The 22,137-nt window shown below is 46.0% G+C and overlaps 2 protein-coding genes across 3 annotated transcripts in view; one reads left to right on the top strand and one right to left on the bottom strand.

Annotated features, from left to right (window-relative positions):
• Positions 1 to 13,440, bottom strand: part of COTL1 (coactosin like F-actin binding protein 1) — a 62,023-nt gene extending 48,583 nt beyond the window's left edge. The window contains exons 1-2 of the mRNA XM_069217610.1: positions 12,808 to 13,440; positions 11,721 to 11,803 (exon numbers count right to left, since the gene is read on the bottom strand). Of these exons, the coding sequence (XP_069073711.1) occupies positions 11,721 to 11,803; positions 12,808 to 12,884 (160 nt within the window). The 5' untranslated portion in view covers positions 12,885 to 13,440. The remainder of the gene's footprint in view (positions 1 to 11,720; positions 11,804 to 12,807) is intronic.
• Positions 13,337 to 22,137, top strand: part of KLHL36 (kelch like family member 36) — a 62,954-nt gene continuing 54,153 nt past the window's right edge. The window contains exon 1 of one of the 2 annotated variants that reach the window (XM_069217607.1): positions 13,337 to 13,424. The gene's annotated coding sequence lies outside the window, so the exon portion shown is untranslated. Of the gene's footprint in view, positions 13,425 to 14,546; positions 14,663 to 22,137 lie in introns of those variants that run through there. The other variant, XM_069217608.1, reaches the window with a different exon arrangement.

Here is a 22,137-nt window from a genome sequence, read left to right as displayed (position 1 = left end):
GTTCTTGTAGGGCACCTATGTTTAGGATCCACATACTGGTGAGCAGTGATACATGTTACAGTTCTTCTGATTGGTCTGACTCAGTGGTCTGGCATTGTTGAGCAGTACCTAGGGAAATAACTGGCTGCAAAAGAAGCCATGCATCTCAACACCACTTCTGTATCCCTAAGACAGGTTACGAAAAAGAATGCTTAGTTCATAGGTGATATTTTCTGATGCCTTCTGTGGGAAGGGTGTGGAATTTAAGTATCTGAAAGGAGCACCAGAATTCCAAATGTGTTTCCCAATCCATAGGTGCTAGGTAAAAATAATGAAAACATTACTCCTTGTTAAACCTAGTTTTGTTTGTGAAGGCCAAGCTTTACAGACGGGATCAATTACATTGCTTCTCCATTTCATTGAAAGTCGACTCTGGCACCAAATCAATCACAGAATAAAAGTCCCACTGATAACAAAGTGGATTTACTTTTTCCAAATTAAAGGATGCAATCCGTGAAATGATCCACAGATTTGATTACGTAAAGACTTGCGCCCTCAAAGTCTAGGGAAAGCAATGTGTTGGTGCAATAGTGCTAGGCAAAACCATGTTCCTCTGGACTCTTCAGAATATCTGAATTTTGTTGTCTAAAACTGGCTCCAAAACTGATCTTTGTTATCAACATATTTGTGGACACTTGATGCGAGCCTAGTTCTATAGTCCATGCAAAGTACTTGATAAGCCTGAACTCTGGCCCCTCGCCGCTTAGAAGCCAGCATTATCCAGTTCCTTGGCTGTAACTGAAGACCTAGGACCAGACTGTGAAGTGGTATGCCCATATAAATGAAGGGTAAGGCAGTGTGGTGGAGCAAAATGAAAACCTTTATGTCTTGGCTGTGATTACGAACTTTCCAAGATACAAGGTATCCCCCTCCAGAGCGAGTGCCCAGAGACATGCCTCAAAAGGAGGAGAATCCCAGCGGACCCTCTGAGCACACTGTACCACGCCCAGCTCCTGAGGTCGGATCCTGCTTCGTGCCCACAAGGAAAACAAAAACTGGGGCATGTGAGAAGAAAATCGCCAACATGTGGGTCGTATTAAGAAAACAAAGGCCGGAACTAGGAAGTGGTTATTCATTCCTCCTCTGTGGACTTAGCAACTTTAGCTCGAGGGTACATAAAGAACCCTTTCTGCTTGAATGCTTTTTTTTGATTAACAGGGTTTATGGAAAAAACATTAGGACTTCCTCCATACACACAATTTATGGAACAAATGCTTGGGATCATTTTCATAGGCACAATGCATGGAAACCCCCTGAAATCACCTATATACACACATAATGTTTGGGGAAACTCTTAGGATTTTCTCCATGCATCGATTTTATGGAAGCAACTCTTGGGATCACCTCTGTATACAGACTTTACAGGTATACTCTTGAGAACATCTCTTTATACACAACTAATGGAAAAAATCTGATGTACCCGCCCCCCCACCCCAGATCTGCTCAATTAACAGTTAACCCCTTGTACTCATCTCCATCTACAGATTATGGAAACAACCCTGATACTGTCAAGCCCCTGGTATTGCTTCCAACAAGCATAGAGATAGGAATGTTAGATGAAAGCCACGTAACATCACTGTCCATGGAGACAGCCTACAGTATTGACAAACATCAGCATTTTATTGAGAATTTTCCCATGTAGGCCCTCAACATTTGAATATTTTTTACATTTGTAAGAGCACAAAATATTAAAATCTGCATCAGAAATCGGGTAATCTATAGTAGTCCAATACAATACTTATATTGATATTCCTCAGTTATAACAAAATAAAATAACAAAACATTAAATTGCTCTCACTCTATTTCTTCAAATTCCAAAGCTACTAATTTAAACGATTTAAAGTCTCATTCCTACATACATTCATTGTTTCCACCCAGAATGTTTATCCTGACACCTGGATTGCTGTCCTTCTCTTGTGCATCTCCCCATTTGCCACCTTTGTGGTTCCAGATGCCACGGTCAGTGGGGTAACAAAGACCCCCGCATCGCCCGCAATGCAGGGGGACCCCAAGCTCCAGATGGGCCCCTCAGCACAGTACACTGCACAGGCAGCAGTGCCCTCACTGGGTCCAGGGAGGAGGGGGCACCCTACAGGTACTTTGCAGGGGGCCTCCTTAAGTTTTGTTACGCCAGTGGCCACGGTCCCTATTCCTGACACACATCCCTCATTAATGCTCATCACTCCACATGTGCCCTGATGTCATGTCAAGAGGCACACAGTATTCTCTCACTCTGGAAGTAATGAGATCATCTGATTGGTCACAAGGAATGGGTAGCATCTTTACATGAATTCACTGTGCAGAAGTATAAGTTCCAATGAAATCACAACTAATTGGAACACCACTGCATAAATGGGTACCTCGCTATTTGCCAGAAAACATGTCCACCTATGTTGAAAGTTGTTGCAGCAGCCCCCCTCGTGGGTTGCATGATTTCCGCTAAATGCACCTCTCCCTTTCTTTATAATGCTTTCAGTTCCCTTCTTCTACAATGTCCCTCTGCCTGATCTAGAAGTTAGGACAGATGAAGCAAATATTTACCCAACGATTAACAAATGTGGGCCAATTACTAAAGCATTTCTTGTTAAGAAATCATTGATCCTCATCAAAAATGGAAAACAAGTAAATAATAAAAACAATAGTGGGCGGGGTTTACTGTCAGCAATAGACAGTAACAATGTCTGATGTCCCACGCCCAAGTAGGGGACAAACACTCCAAAGTGAAAGATGTGAGACTACAAGGGAAGGGGCGAAGACATGGCCTTGAAAGGGAGATCACAGAGAACATGGCCAAAAAGTGGAATTTTGCTCCTCTCCAACACTTAATTTTCTATAAATTCTAATGAAGGGTAAAAGCATCAGCGCAATCAGGATAGAAGAAACACCTTGCAACCGGAAAAGAAGCTGGTAGTGGTGTCACAAGTCTCGCACTCACCACTCAGAAGCGAATGGTACAGGTGTAAGTTGCTGTGTTGCAGCCTGTCCTGGGCTGCAGCACCCCGGCCATCCATCTCTTCCCCTCTAGAATACATCTTCACCTAGATTCCAGACCCCATCAGGGAGAGAGGCCTAACGGGAACCATGACAACACACATAGAAAGATGCTGTGAAGCAGCAGCACACCAGGAATGTGCTCTGATAAAAGCAATACAACTTGCTCTGTTGCATTAGAATACTTGAAGGTCACAAAGGTCACCCCACAACCTCATCGTCAGCCTTCAGGCTCTGGAGATGGAGGGCACACGAGGAAGATCCCCGCAACAGGCCCGTTCGATCAGCTTCCAAAGCCTTGGGATGGCACTGGGGAGTGACTACAGCTCTCACCATCACTCCTAGATTCCACTGATAATGGAGAGTCAGCAACACATTCCAGCTTCGGGCTCCTTAGAGGAGAACACACCGTTTAATCAAAATTAACTGCTCAAAATATAGCCTGTTTTTTTTTTGTTCTGATTTCGTTTTTTCAGAAGATTTTCCACCATAAAGACAAAGGAAAAATTGTGTAAGGTATAAAAATGAATGCCCTAAAAAGCAGTCAAACCTTTCTCTTCGGATCATATTTACTGCATTAAGAGGAACCACATTCTTTTTGAAAAAAAGAATTATTCACACATGCGTGGGCACTTTCTTTTTGAATTTTAACACATTCTTTTCACACTTAGACAGGAGGAAACATTCTGTGTGCTGTCCAAATGAAAGCAACATTTCCTGACTCACGGCTTCTGCAAGTGAAAACAACACAGCTCCGAAGTTAATAAAAACGTTATGCTTAAAACACAGAGGCCCTGTGCGGGGAACTATTGTGTGGAAATGGCGCCCTGGTAAATGCTTTCCCCGCAGGGTTCAGCTTCCCAGGTGCAATAGACCCTCCCGATTCCGCGTTCTGCAGTTTAGAATGGGACATTCGGTATTAAACTGCGCGTTTTACCCATCAGGGCCGCGAAAATACAGAATATTCTGGTAATTCCTTGCAGAAATGTTGTCAGGCTTTAATTACCTGGTGATATTTGTGAGGTAAAAGGCCTCGGGGTCTGTGTGAGTGAAATTCGCACACTAGTTGCAATCTTAGTTTAGGCACAAGCACCAAATCTGGTTGCACTGGCCCAAAGCACAGTAGAAATAAAGCAGTCGGATCCCCCAGAGAGTGCTTCATGCCTCGCAGGGGGGATGGAAAGCACTATATAAAGTTGCACAGATACAACACAATGCAACAAAGATTAGAACAGTTATGTTCGGACAGCAGGGGTGATACTTATAAAGAACACAGCAACTCCAAAGACCATCAGTCGCCAACTATCCCGGCAACCAAGTGTTTCCGAACCACGTGACCTTGGCGTTTAAATCAGGTCGCCCTCCTGATGCTTATTTAAAGTGCACATTTTTTATTTTATTTTCTGTTACTTTCTCCCTCCTATAGGTGGATAAGTACAGCGTGATAATGTCCCTCTATTTTAGCTCTCTACTCTGAGAATATCCGAAATTACAAATATTCTACAATAACGTATTACAACCACTACACAAAAAGTGTTGGGTTATTTCAGTCCATTTTTGACACCACTTATCGCCGTGAAGCCTTATGAGAATATTTTCTAAAGGATTCACTTTTCAATCAGATGAGCGCTCAGCGCCTTGAGACCCTCACGGGTGAGTAGTGCGCTTTACAAATCCCTGATTGATTGATTGACTCAATTTGTATCAAATCAAACATAGATTTCAATGGTGTGATTCGCAATCGGATTTTGAAGAAACGAGGGACGGGGTTGGGCATGTCTGGGCCCTTTTTGACTCTCAATAAACATAAAGAACCGCGTTGGGTCCCATGAGCAATGTTGCGGAGTGGGTTGTGGCCTGGTAAGGAGATCTCTTAGTAACCTGCATTGTCACAGGCTGGAATGCCGGCCATGTTAGGTCATCCTTCCAAGGTAAAAAAACCTAAGAACCATGGGCTTGATAAACACCTGCTTTTATTGCGTAAAAACCAAAGCATCCGTTTGTGCTGTGCACTGTTTGTGTTGTAGAGAGCGAACACTGCTCTCCGTGGTCACAAGACTCCCCAGTGGCTTTCAATATCGCGATTAAAAGGCACTTTGTTGCACATTGCTGCCAAACCCAGTGTTTGTGGGTCTTTGCACCGCCTGTGACAGCAGATTGATAAATGTGTAGGTCACCAGTGGCAAGGCCATTAGAAATTAAGGAACATTTTGTCACGCAGGCAGTGTGTGCCACCTCATCACATTTTATTTTTGACTCCGCTGGGTCACACACTGAACGTGCCAGGAAGGACAGAACTCACAGGCCTGCAGAGGAGGCAAGAGTGAACGTCCAAACTGGGTGTCGGCAGGAAACATAAGAGGGAAGGAAACTCTCTTTCCAACTATTGTTGTGTTACAAGGTTAGTAATCAGTTACTTCCTACAAGGCCTGCAGCTAGCCTGAGTCTCAACCCCGCCTGCAAATATTTACTTAGACGTTTCATAGTGGTTACTTGAGAGCGCTGATGATGGTTACAGATTAAACATAAAATATGTCAAACAAGATGTTTAGGTTATGCAATGACTCGTAGCTGTGTCACGACTTCTTTAGTCCTGAGCCTGAGAGAGATAAGTACAAGGCAAATCTCAAAATTTCAGTTTTCAGATGTTTCCTAACCCGTCTGCGGGTGGGTTCAGGTCTTAGATTGAGGTTGCTCCATATTCTGGACCCTTGAATTTTTGAAGAGCCGCCCAATGTTCCAGCCCCTGGACCCTTGAACTCTTGAAGAATGGACCCACGAACCAGCCTCTTGAAGGAGCGTTGCCTGATCACAAGGGTGGACACCGAATGGAGGCTTCTCGTAGATATGTAACGAGATGCCACTTTCTACTGTGGATTCTGGTCCTCTGCCGTGGTACATGTTATGGAGTGTAGGGAGCACACTGAATATGATCCCAGCATCTGCTTACAGCCGGTGAGATGCTTTTGGGGCGGGCTTGACATGTTTGCTCAAACAGAGGTTAGGGCACATTCTGGCTTCCTAGTCCTGAAGTCTTTGGAGCCTGGCAATGACTTTCTTGGGGAGACCACTGTAAAATATGTTATAATAATCCAAGTGTGCCCCGGCACCAGAGGCCTCCTCTGCTATCCAATTTAAGCAAACAACTAAGGTTTATAATAGGAATCCCCGATGATAACAAGGAACTCAGTAACTGCCTGGCACTTATGTCCTCTCGGGCAGGATGGAGTATGGAAACTTTACCTCCCTCCCACTGAGTATCCTGGTGATGGCATGGATTCCTTCTTGGACTTTAGAGGAGTCATCCAGTGTCGAAATAACAGTTCTATTTGGTCAGTGCTGCGCCTCTAACAATTAGCAACAATTTGCGCTTCAGAATGTGCCTTTGATTGAAGATGTCCGGTTAGGTTTTGACAGCAATTGTGACAGAATTTCATTTATGACACCCTTTAAGGAGCACAGAAACATGTTGGCATTTGTGATGCACGTGTAGGTGTGTATAAAAAAATCCAGAGAATGTTTAATCCTACGATAGAGGGGAAATGTTAAAGAATTTTTTTTCCTACTGTGGCACAATCTTGTTCCTCAAAGCTAAGGACAACAGGGCAGTTTACCTGTGAGGATCAGGTGTCTGCACCAACAAGATAGCAAGGGCAGCGAGTAGAGGAAGGATCTCCACCACAACAGTACAGAGTCAGACACTCCTTCCCCACAGTTAGTAGGAAGAAGTGAGCACTCCGAATCCACTATGGCAGAGATGATGGTACACGAGAGGACCCGATGATGAAGCATACCACATACTTCGGATGAGTGTTTGCCTGTAAACGACTGGGCACTGAGTGCCAACAAAAGGAGCGCTGGCTGGAACTCACCTGATGTCACCTGCACTAGGTCTACACTACCTTTGGGACTTGACTACCTCACCTGATGGCAAGGTTTTGGAAATGAAAAAGTGCAGCACTGACAACATGCGCCTGTGGGACCTCTATCTACAGCTTACTTATGGAAGTTACAGGCACGCCTTTACCGCTGCTGCCTCTGATACAGTATCCTGATATGCAGCAGCCATCAGACCCATGTCATGTGCGATGCCAAAGCCATTTCCGACCCATAGCACGTTCACTACCTACACAGGGAACCAGCTGCTTGTGCAACATCTGAAGAAGCATGTCTTTAAGGTGTTTCCTGAAAGGGGCCGTGTTCTTGATCTTTCTCATGCTCATCTGGAAGAGTATTTCACAATCTTGCACCCTCCACCTGCAACACCCACCCACCAGTGGTGATCCTGTTGATCCACAGGATAATCGGTAATCCACTGGCAAACTATCTTAAATCTCGTCCTGAATTGTACCTTTTCAGTCTGCCTTTCCCATGATCTGGACCATGCCCATAAACAATTCTACAGAAGGATGTTAGGAGCTAAATGTAATGTGTCCGCCTATACGAGCCACTGCAATGTATTCAGCTCAGGAGACTGCATTGGCCGTAACCCGTGTTAGCCTCCAAGGTTTGGAACCCCCTGCAGCTGTAGTGGGATTTTCTTTATAGTTCCCACAAACATACCATAGCAATGGCCCAACCGGGAGTAAATAACGGGTTTTGTAAGTACTGCCCTACCCATCTCTTCTAGGAATGCCAAACGTTACCTAGACTACGCGTATATAAATTCTGTCCAGGTGAACTGGGTCACACGTGCCTCGAAGGTCATTCGCTCAGAGAGCACAAAGCCAGTGACCTCACTTTCTGAGATAATATGACCACATACACGAAACCTACACCACTCTAGAGTAGTAGAACGTGCAGTGACTTCACAGAAGGCACAATAAATAATAACTTGTTGTCTCTAATGCTTCATGTTGCACTTCTACAATTTCTAAGCGCTGTAAATACCAGATGTTACTATTACTCAGTCATGGTACTCAACTTATCAACCTTCGGAAGAACGGATGTCTGAGTTGGCCTTACCAACACCTTTGTTGGGATTTGAAATCATCGCCTGTTGATCATCGTTTTATTCCAGGGGACATGTTCAGCTCACTGAGCTCTCCCTTCAAAACCATCCATAGTGGAGATTCTGGAGGAAGTATGCACATACCTTCCACAGGTGAGGCTGTCATGTCATTGCTGATCACTCAAGTAAATCTGTACTCTGGAAAAGGTCAGGTCTGAACGGGGTCTAAACTATTCAGGGTCTCATTATGAGCCCCCTTCGACATCCAAGAGGGACAGTTATGATTCCCCCTGGTCTGTCGTCCTCAGGTGACTGTTTCGCTTTCACCAGTGGTGACTCAGTCTCTCTTCCAGGATGAAAGCCTGACAGGATATCTCCCTATAACCCATGAGATCCCAGCTGTGGTGATAGCTGCAGAATAACCATTTTTTTAAAGGTTTTGGTTAAGAATGGGACTCCAGCAACTGGCTGCCGGTTAGAGGGATAAGGTTCAAATTGTTGAAGTTTAAGACAGTTAGGTACCCAGCCTTCTAGAAAGGAGGCACTCCCAACCCTTGAAATAATGCCTTATAATACATAGGCACTGCTGCGTTCTAACAATCCCTAAACATTGGAAGCGTGTTGCATTCTGGAACTTGTAGTTATAAATTCAACAAGAAAGAATCCGAACTTCCATCATGCTAATTTCTGTTGACTCACAACCCCGGACTGGGTCAAGGTGTTTCCTACAAGACATGAGATGCTATTTGGCAGCAAAGCATTACTGCACAAAACGAGGGTCCGAGGGCTCAGCATAGTAAACTATCCGCTGCAGCAGTCTATAACACCCTTTCATCCTCCTGAGGTCACTAAAATGAGTACCACCGAGCTGTGTGACAGTAAACACCTGTCATTCTGCACCATGAGCCACTGTGTGCTTCACAAACAGACATTTTACATCAGCACCTGAGTCGCTCCCTACCGTAGAAGCCTACGGATGAGCGGTGACCTAGGGCAGGGACTCTGCCAGGAAGTGCTATTGTGACTTCTATCTCCAGAGCTGCGCACTGCCCCCATCTCACCAGCTGCATCTCCACCCACTCAGGGCCTTTTAGCGGCAGCGCTCTGCACGCCGGGACTTGCGGCTTTGCTTGCTCCGGTGTCACTATGAGCGTACAAGTCCCAGCATGCAAAGCGCTGTTGGCTAACACTAAAAAGACAGCATTGGGTAAGTGTGGGCCTGGGGAGCAGGAAACGGCGCAAGGATTTTCAGCAGCCTGTAGCCCAGAGCTCCGGCATTCACTGGGGGCGTGTCCGAGCAGGGACAGGCACGTATTACACCGACTGGAATTATGCAATTCTGTGGCTGTGGTGTTTTCCTCATAATGATGGATTTGCTGCAATTGTCACATAATGCATCACCTGCTGTATGATTTGCAAATGTTAACAAAATATTCTATCCAGCTCAAACGGATTAAAAGTTACTAAACATGCGGCAACCCGCGTGGCAGTGCAGTGGAAGGACCTGTGCAAAAGGGTGACTGATCACCTTTGGGTTCCTGCATTTAGTGTCGGACTGGCGTAACGAGGCGAAACGTTTGCCCAGACAGTGTTAACAGGCGTATACAATGGCAACAATTTGACAGTTACTCCCACATAATTTAGTCAACCCTACCGCATAGTTTGGTCCTCGCTTGTCCCCTAATTCCAGTGGCCCTAACACTTACACTACAAATAAACCCTTTCCCACATGCAAGGTACCACCTAATAAAGTATTCTTTGCGGTTTACCTTGTGGTATTCGTAACAAATGAAAACTGGATCCCTGGAAGATTATCCAGAAAAATAATTCTTAAGAACTCCCTCAAAAAAAGTACTTGAAGTTGAGGCCGCCCTGGTAGTATTACCTTACCAGGGTGGGATGCGCTGGCTGATGATGAAGCATGCCACATTACATGGGTGAGACCACCTCATCCAATTTCATAAATCCAGCAAGTTAGATCTTCCACCCAGGACAGGTAGACACTAACATACAAGAGTAGGGCACAGGTTACCCCTCCTCATTCCTGGAAGGTCACGGCGTCAGGTTGTGATATGATACATTTAACATCTGTGCCGGACGTACCCTTAAATACCAGTCCGAGAGGGCATTGTGCCATCCTGACCTTGGCCCAAACACTCTTTCATTATGATGGACTGTTTCTTTAAAGAAGGGGTTTCCAACATATGTCTTGGAGAGACATCTGTGAGCAGATTTTTTAGGATATCAGCACCAACATAAAAAAACATTTTAATAAAATAATTCTAAATGGAAAAAGTACACAGTATCTGTGTTATCTGAAAATCAGTCATGGGTGTGCTCTTTTGACCCTCTGTTGAACAACCATGGTTTAAGACCTGACACCAGATCGTTCAAAAAGACTTTCAGACAGGATACCTAGAAGCAAGGCACTGAGAGGGCTAGGGCCTTGGGAGTGCTTGGGTCCTGGGAGTGCTTGGGTCCTGGGAGTGCTTGGGTCCTGGGAGTGCTTGGGTCCTGGGAGTGCTTGGGTCCTGGGAGTGCTTGGGTCCTGGGAGTGCTTGGGTCCTGGGAGTGCTTGGGCCCGGAGAATGCTTGGGCCCGGAGAATGCTTGGGCCCAGGCCGGGAGATGCCCTGGGTCCAGTTTTAAGGGCCGAAATATGTGCAAAAAGGAAACGGACTTGTACAGCTCCCCTAAAATTACCTGGTTACACGTGGGGTTGCAAGTGAAGAATATCGACCGGGAAAAGGGTTCGTTCGCTTACTGTTATCCAACATCCCCACCCAGCAGCATACTTGTTCAGAAGGTTAGAGTGCTTTGAAGTTACAGAAACGTGTAGAGCTTAATAGAACTATCTGAAAGCATCTTAGACCTCGCAAGGGATATGGAAAGTGCTATACTAGTAGTTAATTATAAAATACTTAATAAATACGTCAATGAAAACTCTCACATTAGTATAGTTTTGTACCTGGAATATATTCCGTGTACTCAATTATATATATATATATATATATATATATATAATAACCATCACCCTAGCCTCCTCTGCGCGAACCCCTCAAATCTAACAGCTCAGCACACTTCCCTCGGCTCCCCATTCGCGCCTCCCAATGCATGACCCCCTACATCAACTAGGATCGCCCTGCTCAATGCCGCATATATACTTCTGCATGTTTTATGTTGTTGTCGTTTGTAGAGCGCTGACACAGTAAGTATGGAGGCGCTATACGGCGCCTTAGGTTTCGAGACCACAAGGATTCCCTTCTTCAAAAGACAAAAGTGTGTGGTGTTTGCAGATAATGCACTTTCAAGGCCATGGTGTCCTTTGGACCTCCAGCAAAATAAGAATAACCTTTAGAACAGCCACAATGTTTGGACAATCACGGCAACAAAATATGTGAACAGTGTGTCAGATTAATGTGTTTTCCTGGAGGGCGCAGTCCGACCCACTAAAACGATTCTATCACCTTTTTTGTGCCAAGAACGAGACTCAGAAAGTGAATCAGGCAGCGCAATCTGAGCCAGTGACCGTAAAGCGCCCAGAGGACCTCCATGTACAGCGCCCGATTTACAAATACAAAAACTCGCCTCACGAGAGTGAGATTGCCTGAATGAGAAAAGTATACAGTTAATACGACAAGGATATATATACAGGTCACGTCCCGCCATAACCGGGCACAAAAAAAAAAATACACGTAGTGATTTGACCTTATAGTGAGTTAATGAAAAGGTGACCTCACCTGTGCAGCTGCTGACAAACTCTTCGTACTGCGAGCCCTGCTCCCCTGGCACGATCGTAGAGCCGTCGTATTTAAAAGTGACCCTTAGGAGAGAAAAAAAAACATGTGTCCACTCCAGTGCCAGTTTGTATTGGGGTGGGGGTGGGGGGCTTGTACACGGAGAGGGTTACATCTGTTGTACTTACACCTGGGGAGCACAAAGACAGGCAGAGCTACGCTATAGAACACATTATATATAGAAGCTGGTATGCGATATAGAGCCCACAGCTCCAAGAAGCAGAGACCGCTATTGTAGCAAGAACAGGAAGCGCTGTTTTTAGATAGGCGGGGAGTATAATGCCTGAAGGAGAACAGATTATAGGCATGTCAGTTGGAATCTTCTGGGTGGTATTTAAGGCAGAGGGGGGTACTGTAATTCGGTGATCACCCCCACACCCCAGAAGTACCAACGCCTGCTTTAGAAAGCAAGACAAAACTCACGATCCGCTCCACCACACGCCCAGCCCTGAGGCAACGTGTGCTACTTCAGCTTTGAAGGGCGCGGCTGTGCCAGGTCGTAAGCTCAGCGTGGCCCAAAACTATGATACTTTGTAGCGCTTGCTTTAGAAAACAAGCAGCCGAGTGTGAGGTCAGAACCGTGGGTCCCGGTCACGATGTTTCTGATCAACAAACTTTTTGTAATTTGTTGTATTTTTTGGGTGCCCCGCAGTTGAAATATTTGGCTCACGCTTGTATGTATCTGTGGGAGTCAAAGCAGTCAAATCGGCAACTTTGACGCAAGGGGGAAATGCAAGCTCCATTCCCGGCTACCCATTTAAATTGTACGTCAGATCTTGTGCAAATAGCTTCATCGATCAGTGCCAAATTCTCTTGCCTGCATAAAAAGTCCAGCGCTTAGAATCACACTAAATGTCAATACCAGACACTGTATAAAACGGAGAATGCTATTTATACGAAGATATCTTATAACAATGTAGTTGTTAATTTGTAACCGGAGGGTGTGGCTGTGCTGAGAAGGCGATGGAAGGCAAGCCCTGAGCTTACAGGAGATCAATAAAGACAGAATCTCTGAGTTCCAGGTACTCACCAGCTCACCCCATTGGCGTCGTCTCTCACCAGGTTGTACGCCTCCCTGCAAGCCTCTTTGTCGATCTTCGTAGCCATTGTAGCGCCGTAGAGTCCGACAGCTCAGCTATCAGCAGGGTTTGTTATTCAACCCTGGCGAATGAATAGATAAATGAATGAATGGATTGAGTCGGTGAGGATCCTGACGGCGATGCTGGGTATCGGAGGAGGATGGCCCAGCCCTGGGTGGGGGCGGGGGTCTCAGAGTGGATGGAGTCGGTGGTCAGCAGGCGCCTCAGAGAGGGCAGGAGCCGGTGGCTGCAGCGGGCAGTGCCGTGGACCGGGTCCGCTGTGCTGAGGGCAGCGCTAGCAGCAGCTCCCTCCCTGGCCTGGCAGAGTCAGTAACCCCTTCCCTGCCGCTCTGCTGCCTGCCCGGGCCCTGCCTCTCTGCTCTCCTGCTCCAGGGGAATCACTGAGCTCTGCCGGTGACGAGCTGCGCAGAGCCTGCTGGAAACTCCCCTTGGCTGTCAAATGGCTCCTCCCAGAGCGCTTCCTGCCGCTGCCCCCGCCCCGGCAGCAAGGCATCACTGGGATCCCGTGGCTGGGGCTGCGCCCCTCGGCGGAGGGTGGCTCTGGCAGGTGAGCGGCTAGATTGAATGCGGAGCACACCACCTTGGACTGGGATAGAGGGGTGCTTTGAGAGACTGCTGGGTCTCTGGCGAGACCGCGCTTGCTTGGGAAGGCTTGCAGGGCAGAGTCAGGAGCATGGCGAGGGACTGCACTACACACACACATTTAGGGTCCAATCTGTGACCACTGCCCGCCACGGGAAGGGGTTGGGGAGAGCACAGTGCTGCAGAGCACGGGATGCCTTATGGGAGGTGTATACTGTCGGGGTACCACCTGCGGCGGCCGGCAGGCACCGCCTCCGGGTGATACCCGGGCGAGAGGGTTCAAGAGCCCCAGGTCCTTTCCGGGGCCGCAAGTGGAACGACCTCTGAGTAACACTGGAGGAGTAGGACAGCAGGATCCTACAAATAGTGGGGGGACGAGAGCAGGGGTTTCTGGGTGACACAGGGGGCAGGTGTCAAAAGAGAGGGGGTGTTTACAGAGACACACAGACGACCGAACATGAGAGCAGGAACCTGTTAATGGCATGGGGGGTGGGCGGCTGTGGAGGGGTAGGGGCAGAAGACTGGGTGCTTCCAGGTGTATTGGGGAGGGGCAGGAGGGGATGTGAATCCATGGGATATTCAAGGGACCACGAGAGGAGCGTTTATGGGCTCAGAGGGTGCCACGACGGCATGTCTCCCAGAGGCACTCATGGGGGCACAAGAGCAGGAGCCTTCAGGGGCACCGAGGGGGGCAGGAGAACAGCCCCCCCGCCCCCCCCCCCCCCTTCCAGGTACAGAGGCGGCCAGGTTCTGAGGACCATTCAGGCTCCTCCTGGAGCCAGGAGATTTTTAGCTTCCAGGGGCACCTGTGGAGTCCCTAAGGTGTCTCCTTACACCGTGGGTGATACAGGAATGTACCAGGGCTCTTGGAGTTATTAAGAGAGGGAGCACTGTAGCACAAGTGATCGCCAACTGGGCGCAGGAAACTGTACATTGTATATTTTTGTAAGCAGATTTACGTGATTCGTTCTGTTGCAGAGAATGTGCGCAGTCTAACTGTTTTTATAGAGTTAATAATAAGTGACATCTAGAGGTATGATTTGGCAGAAGTACTGGGAGAGAGAGTTGAAGTAAGGCCCAGGAGAGTGGTGGCAATGGTGGAAGGAAAGCAGGCCTGCCACATTTTATGCCTGGACTATCAATAAATGTGTGACTGCTTGGGAACCTGCTGCTGGGGTGTGCACAGTGGAGGAGAAGCTTGAGGTGATTTGAGGAGGGGGTGGCTGGAGGCTGGTAAGAATTCAAAAGAGGTGCACGGGTCCTACTTCAGAGAAGACACACCTGTTCAAGGACATTGAAGTAGGCAATATGGAGGGTGGTATTTAGTTTTTTTACTCGAGGAGATCTAACCCCGGACTTTACCTTCACCACGTAGTGTGATCCTGGTGGAAAACACGTCACCCCTCCATGCCTCAGTCCTGCAATCTGCCAGATGCTAGTGAACGCCCTCACTTCTATTAATGAACTTTGTAGAAACACTAAAGACCTTTCAGGTTGTTTTGAGAAAGAGGAGTGCAGTTCACTGGCACGTGTGTTTTTTTCTACGTCGCACACCGATGCTTGTAGTTTTGATTCCCCCTTTACAAATCTAAGATTTCAAGTGTCAAAGGTAAAATCAGGACTGCCTAAGCAACCTCCGTATTAAGTGCTCTGTGACTTCTTGCATTTGCCACTAGCTCCTGGCGTTTAAAGTTCTTTGTTTAAACGGTGACCTTGTATCTGCACGTGTGCCATTTCGCTGGAGAATCGGACCATTCAGGAACTTTGTTTTGAAACCAATGGCTGTAGGATGGGTTGTGATTGGATGTTGGGGGGTCAGTTTCCCCACTGTTGCAGGTCCTTCACGGAGTGCACGTGATTTGTTTTGTTAACTAAACGGCTCCTGTCTCTATCATAAAGCGATGCCTCCATCTACTGGCCAAGTGGAGAATTACACACGAAACCGTAATGTACTAAGTCAATTTCTCGCAGTAATGCTTACCAGTGCCACACTAGATCAAAACACAGTGAGGACTGGCTCAATTCTGTTTTCAACAATAATTCTTATTCCAGAACCAGGTTCTGGTCCGTTCATGGTGAGCATATTTAATGGTGCCTGCACACAATCAGAATGCAATTTTCAGAGAAGCAGCATGTTGGGGAAAATAGGGCAACAGAAGTGTCTTTCCCTACCCGCACCCAGCTTCAAACGACTAATTTTACAGACATTCAGTTGTTCCTTTTGTCTGAGTTGTGACCGACTGCGATTCGATGTGTGAAGTCAAAGATAGCACAGCTGTACGTTTTTACATGTCGCTGCAGACTCAGGCCCAGGTGTGCTCCCGGTTTCCTTTTACAAGCTAGCCAAGAGATAAACTGTAACTCGTTTTATTTCCTCAGGTTCTGTATGTGTGCGAAGTATGTAGGTCTATTTGTGCCGCAATACCTAAAATGCCACCTTATGTAGCAAGCCATTTAAGAAACAATATTTGCAACTTATACATGTTTACTTACTACCCAACGCAGTCGTATCCATTTTATCAACCATAGAAGAATGAAAGATTGGCCTGAAACCTGCAATATGAAAACATATTAACCGAAGGTTGCATTAAGATGCTTTTAGTGGAAACCTAACCAAGTGAGCCTTTTAACCCAGATTGCATTTCACACATCAATCCCTGTATTAACTTATTGACTTGACTCACTGAGCTATGTTACTAAGAAACAGACGTGACATGCAACGCTATGCTCTGCAGCAGGCACATTAACCTCTTCTCTGTTTTATGGTGATTAAACTCTTGAACCGAGATAGCACACAGATCCCCGCAGCAAGCAAATTAAATACCACATCTGTCGTACCAGTATTATGACCTGAGGATTTCTAGATGCAGATACATGTCTACAGTGGGGGTGGGGCGGGAACACTGGTGCCCTACTGCGACCTTGACAATAGTCTCAATATTCTTCTTGCCCTTCCGTGTTCCACCCCCCATGCTCTCAAGTGTCTCTGCCCAGAGGATGCCCATGTTAAGACAGGTGCACATAATAACTCTTGCCATGAGTTGCTCAAAGTATCTGTGCCCTGGTTGTCCCCAAGTTGTGGGTTTTTTTTGGCCACTGCATGGCTTGCTCCAGAGAAGTGTTAACCATCCGAGAGCCAGTGCACTCCCTTTCCTCCTCCTCTTCACTCCGTTCACCCACCCTGGTCACAGCAGGACCTGCCCTGACTTGGCCAGTCCAGCTCTAGGCCACCATCCTGGACCACATCAAGAAACTCTGACTTGATTCCAATAGTGATTAAGTCGATGCTTTGCTGCTGTCCATCACCCATCTGGACTTTTCTGATTTCATCAGTCTACGGCCTTTGGCATAGAACTCGAAGATATAAAGAAGCCCCCTAAAACTGGTTGATGGGCTCCTCCAGTGACTCCACCTCAGGAGGCACTCACAGGTCTAGGTTACTGCCCATCTTCATTGTGGAGGTGACCAGTTCTTAGTTTGGTCGAGCCATCGTTAGATGTAAGCCAAGGTCAACTCCAGGCAACCATCTGATGACACACACCAAATGCATTTTCACTCCACACCCTCTGGTGGATGGAGTCCGTCTGCTACCTTACCCTCTTCACAGCTGGGGGTTACATGTCCCTAAATGTGGATGCTGAGGGGCTTGGCTGTTGGAATCCATAGTGAGCCCTAGCAGTGAATGAAGTATCCCATGGGTGGGGTGCAGCCTTGAAGTAGTCCTTGCTTGGACCGGTTAAGGTTCTTGTGAGATCCAGCTGTTGATGCAGTGATCTCAGTCTGCATTGGGCTCTGGCTGGGTATGTTTTGGTATCTGGCTGGGTTTGAGATGGGCCTTGGCTGTTGATGTAGTGGACACTGGTGGTGATTGCTGTGGGAGTCTATTATCGCCCTGGCTGTGAATGCTTTGGGCCCTGACCAGGGTTGCAGTGAGACCAGGCCGATCATGTTGGTCCTAGCGAGGGATGTGGCTGACTCTGGTTGTGGATGACGTGGGTCCTTGCTAGAAATGCTGTGAACATCATATATTTTTACATGTTTTTCTCTTTTCACCAATTCACATTCAAATTTACTTTCTATGTGTGCAAAACACTTTCTGGTCATATTTTGACTGTTTCATTACATCATCCGTTTCCAACAATGTGTTTTCCCTTTACCTCAGTATAAACTGTAAAGAATCTCCACAATAGCCACCCACCTCGTGCCACACCTTTCCTTTTCTGTTCACTTCTCGTAGCTGCTTTAATATTTCTAACCATGTGGACCTCAGTGATTTATAGATAGACAAACTGGTCCCATTTCATCCTTTAGGCGATGTGCAGTTTATGGCAGGAACTGGACTCGCGCTCTCCCAGAGGCGTGGCTACCGTCGGCATCAGCTCTTTAGAACCTCTATCTGGAATATGCAAACTCGATGTACCTCTCTAAGATCGTGATGACCCGAAAACATCGACTTTAACGTCAGTTTGACTAAGTGCCTCCATTTTACTTACAGACGAAGTCATATTTCACCTTAAACTTGTTCTGCCTGTGCAAGATGGGCAACAACATGTTGTTTAAACCATTGGCCCTAGGTGTAACCATTATTTTGTTTCTTTCACTTTAACAGACAGATTGAACTGAACGGTGTGACCTTACTTTATTTGCATTTGTCTGTGATGTCACTTACATGTGACTCGATGTAGGTGACACATATAGTCCTTTGAAACGCCAGTTGTGAGGAATGAGAACTTGTTCGGATTATTGTCTCAAACAACACAGTTTATCATCTTTAAATTTTAAGTTCAACATGATTGTGTGATGCCAAACAGCAATACTTGACAGAACTTTCTCTCGGTGACTAGTTTGTGGCAGCGTGTAAACAGATATACTCTGCTTAATGCGGACTCCGACTTCCTTTTGTCCTGGCAGGAGTTTTCCGTAAAGTGAGATGACACAACTTGTATGTCGAGTGTAAAATCATTTATCACCAATAATCAGTCCCACCTAACCTTCTTATGGTCGACTTTGGCAAACAACAAATAATTTACAATTTAGTTACAACAGTTCTCCCCAAGTTTTGGAATCTTGGCGTTTCACCGGAACTATTACTTACCTCAGGAGCCACTTTTCGCCCTGCATCTATTTTAACGAGAAAGGAAGGTGGTTCACAGTAAGGTGTGACCTCTCAACAGAACACAGAGAAAGGCCCCGGGTAACTGTTAAAATATGTTACTTGAGGGGCCAACTATTTGGAGGCCCTTATTAGGGTTCCCTGTGTCAAACTGCGTCTCCGGGCCTTCACCCCCTGTCTCGTCAACTCCCAGCTCCAGCTGACTCCCTTTCACCTCAGCACGTGATCCAACATCCCACTGATGACATCACTGCTGTGGCGGGAACTGTACCGTCCTGCACAACAGAACACATACGCCACTGTATCAAACAGATTGACAAATAAGGAAATACATGAGAAATATGGTACCGAATTTATTAAACGTACTCCTGCTGTAGTAAACTATCGTGGCCACCGGAATTATGCGGCAGGGGAGCACCAAATGATGGGGCAGGGTTGAGTGGATGATGTGGCATCAACAGGCAAATTATGCGGCATAGTGCAGCACATTTTTTGATAGTATTACTTCATTATTTTGTAATTGGTACACATGATAGTGCTGTCTGGGCAAATATTTCACCCCCTTAAAACCACTTTAACTACCAATTAACCTTTGCGAATGGTCTTTTAACACAATGTTTTTAGTAACTTTTGATCTGTTGAAGTTAAAAACAAAACTTTTTTTGGTTAAAATCTGCAGAATATGTGGCAAATGCGGTAAATACTTATGTGAAAAAATGAGGCTGCAGACTCCCTAGGGATGTGGAATTCCTATCGCCTGACGCCCGGGACACCTTGTTTGGGGTCAAGGGCAACAAGTTTTTATGTTTACTTTGTCCTTGGGACAAGTAGGCCCAACACCCTGCAGCACAAACCCTTTGGCTGCCTGTTTACAGAGAGTTGAACTCTCTGCAGTTGAGGTAATGTGTTTCCGAAAGATAATGCTGTTTGAACTTGTATTTACGGTTCATTATTTGAAAGCCTACATTATTAGGGTGCGTGCTGTAAATAAATGTTTTAAGGTCACACTTCACTACTGACGTTGGTTCCAGTACAAAAAAACAAAAACGTGTACACACATGTTTGAAAAGTTTAGGCTAAGAGGCTAAGTATAATGCTCCCAGAATGCTCTCTGATTATATGCAAATGAAGTGTCATTTAGTAAAATGTGTTGATGCATGCTAGTATTTCCCAAAAATATTTCTAATGGAAAATCAGTGTAACCATTTTCAACACGATTATGGGAAGCATGAAAATAAACAAACACTGACAAAGCCAACTGATCTGGCATATTTTTATAAGTCTTTTAGTTTCATCAATGCGTGTCTTGTTTTGACATGGCTTTTGTAACACTTTATTGTTGTGGGAGCTACCAGGCCCTCAACATTGTAACAAACATTGGCAAACCCCCCCCCCAAAAAAGTTTTTGAACTCTTAAAGCACACGTTGCCACCAGCGGCATAACAAAGGCCCCGCAGCCGCCCTCCAGGGGGCCCCGTCAGCACAGCACCTGCCCTGAGTGAGTCTGGAGAGGGGGCTCCTCCATGTTCTTTGCAAAGGGGCACCCTCCAGTTTCGTTACGTCACTGATTGCCACTGTAGTTCCTGACACTGAACAAAACTACTTTGTGTGGCAATATGCTCCTTGCGGAAGAGCAGAATGCGATCACTCACAGTAAAGCCAGCCGAAAGAGAGAGAAATAGAAGTTTAATAAAAACAAAATGTCTTTGTTAACACCAGACCTAATTAGGGACCAAGACACCACATGTAGGTAGCTTTTTGCATGTCGCAAACAGCGACTTTCGCTGTTTGCGACGTGCAAAAGCACATTGCAATGCACAAACCCAGTTTTGCGATTCAGTAACCTGGTTACCGAATGACAAAACGGGTTTGCGACTCGCAATTAGTAAGGGGTGTTCCCTTCCTAATTGCAACTCGCAGTGCAATGTAGGATTGTTTTGTGACCGCGAACGCGGGCGCACACCAATCGCAGTTTGCACCCATTTCAAATGGGTGCTAACACTTTCGCAAAAGGGAAGGGATCCCCATGGGACCCCTTTCCCATTGTGAATGTCACTGTAAACATTTTTTCAGAGCAAGCAGTGGTCCTGCGGACCACTGCTTGCTCTGAAAAAATGAAACGAAAACGTTTCATTTTTCGTTTTTGTTATGCATCTCGTTTTCCTTTAAGGAAAACGGGCTGCATTACAAAAAACCCCCCAAAAAACTGCTTTATTGAAAAGCAGTCACAGACATGGTGGTCTGCTGTCTCCAGTAGGCCACCATTCGTGAGGGGGTCGAAAATTGCGACCCACCTCATGATTATTCATGATGTGGGCATTTGCGAAGCCCACGCGAATCACAGATGGTGTCAAGGACACCATCCTACATTCGGATTTGCGACTCGCAATTTGCAGGTCACAAATCTGAACCTACCTACTTGTGGCCCCAAATTCTTAAAGAAAGTCACAAAAGTGCACCCATGGTATATGTTGTACCCCTATAAAATATTTGTGAACTGTATTTTAGCGTGGGTAAATACGATGTGTAGATTTGCTCATGTGAAAATCTATTGAGCATTTGCAAGTTCATTTTCCCTCCAGCACTTTCTTCCCAACCCTGGAAGAAGTTCTAATTCTGCCATTGTCAGGAGTAAATGTCCAACCTTTCTTATTATGGGAAAATATTAGAGAGAAGCTGGTAAAAATCTTTAAAACATGCAGGTTAGTAGGTTTGCAGACTCAAAGGCATTCCAGCCCTGGAACTATTGCTTACTGCTTCCTCCAGCCCCATTATGCAGATCTGCAGAAAGGTGGCAAAATAAGGAAATTGCTACAGTGGGGATTGAAACTCCAAGTATTCAAGCCCTACTATGGTAGTAGCCCTGGCATAATCAGAGAGGCTATTAATTGCTGCCTTAATTTGTCGCCACACTACATGGCACCAAAGGGACAAGTAGATCTTTTTACAGGACAAGTAGATTTGAGAAGCAACCTGTCCCCTGGACAAGTAGATATTTTAATAAATTCCACACCCCTGGGCCCTGTGAATGATGCACAAACTACATAACACTGATCCACCAAGAGGTGTAACTGCACTTCCCCTGCTAAAGCAGGCATTCCCAGGCAAACTCTAGAATTTCAGCCCTCAGAGGTACCACACAATCAGACAAAGCATTGAAAAGCACCATGTTTTCAAGCTGCCTGCCACTGTAACAGAAAAACATTAGTTTTTCCAGTGTCTCCGAGTTTAGTCCCTTGTTTTCAGATTTGGAAGGGGCGATATACTGAAAACTGCCTTTAGACCATTCGGAGGCTTCTAAAAGATGGTTCTCACATTGATATTTGATCTCAAGTGAGGAGGCTTCAAACCACTGGTTTTCAAAGCAAAGCAATGTTTAAGAAGTAAAACTATATTGTAAATGGCAAGGCATTTATCAGGCTCTTTGGTCACTCAGTGGTTAATTGGTAATACATATGGTGGGGTTTTATCCTAGTGACCCTCATTGCTGCTGCATTACATATGGCTAGTCATGAGTCCATCTGTATGTTTGCATCACCAGAGATAGTAAGGTAAATGAGTCAAG

Source organism: Pleurodeles waltl, chromosome 12 (genome assembly GCF_031143425.1).
Source record: "Pleurodeles waltl isolate 20211129_DDA chromosome 12, aPleWal1.hap1.20221129, whole genome shotgun sequence".
Taxonomy (NCBI): domain Eukaryota; kingdom Metazoa; phylum Chordata; class Amphibia; order Caudata; family Salamandridae; genus Pleurodeles; species Pleurodeles waltl.
The sequence above is the reverse complement of the archived record's forward strand: the minus strand, read 5'-3'. Positions and strand labels throughout refer to the sequence as shown.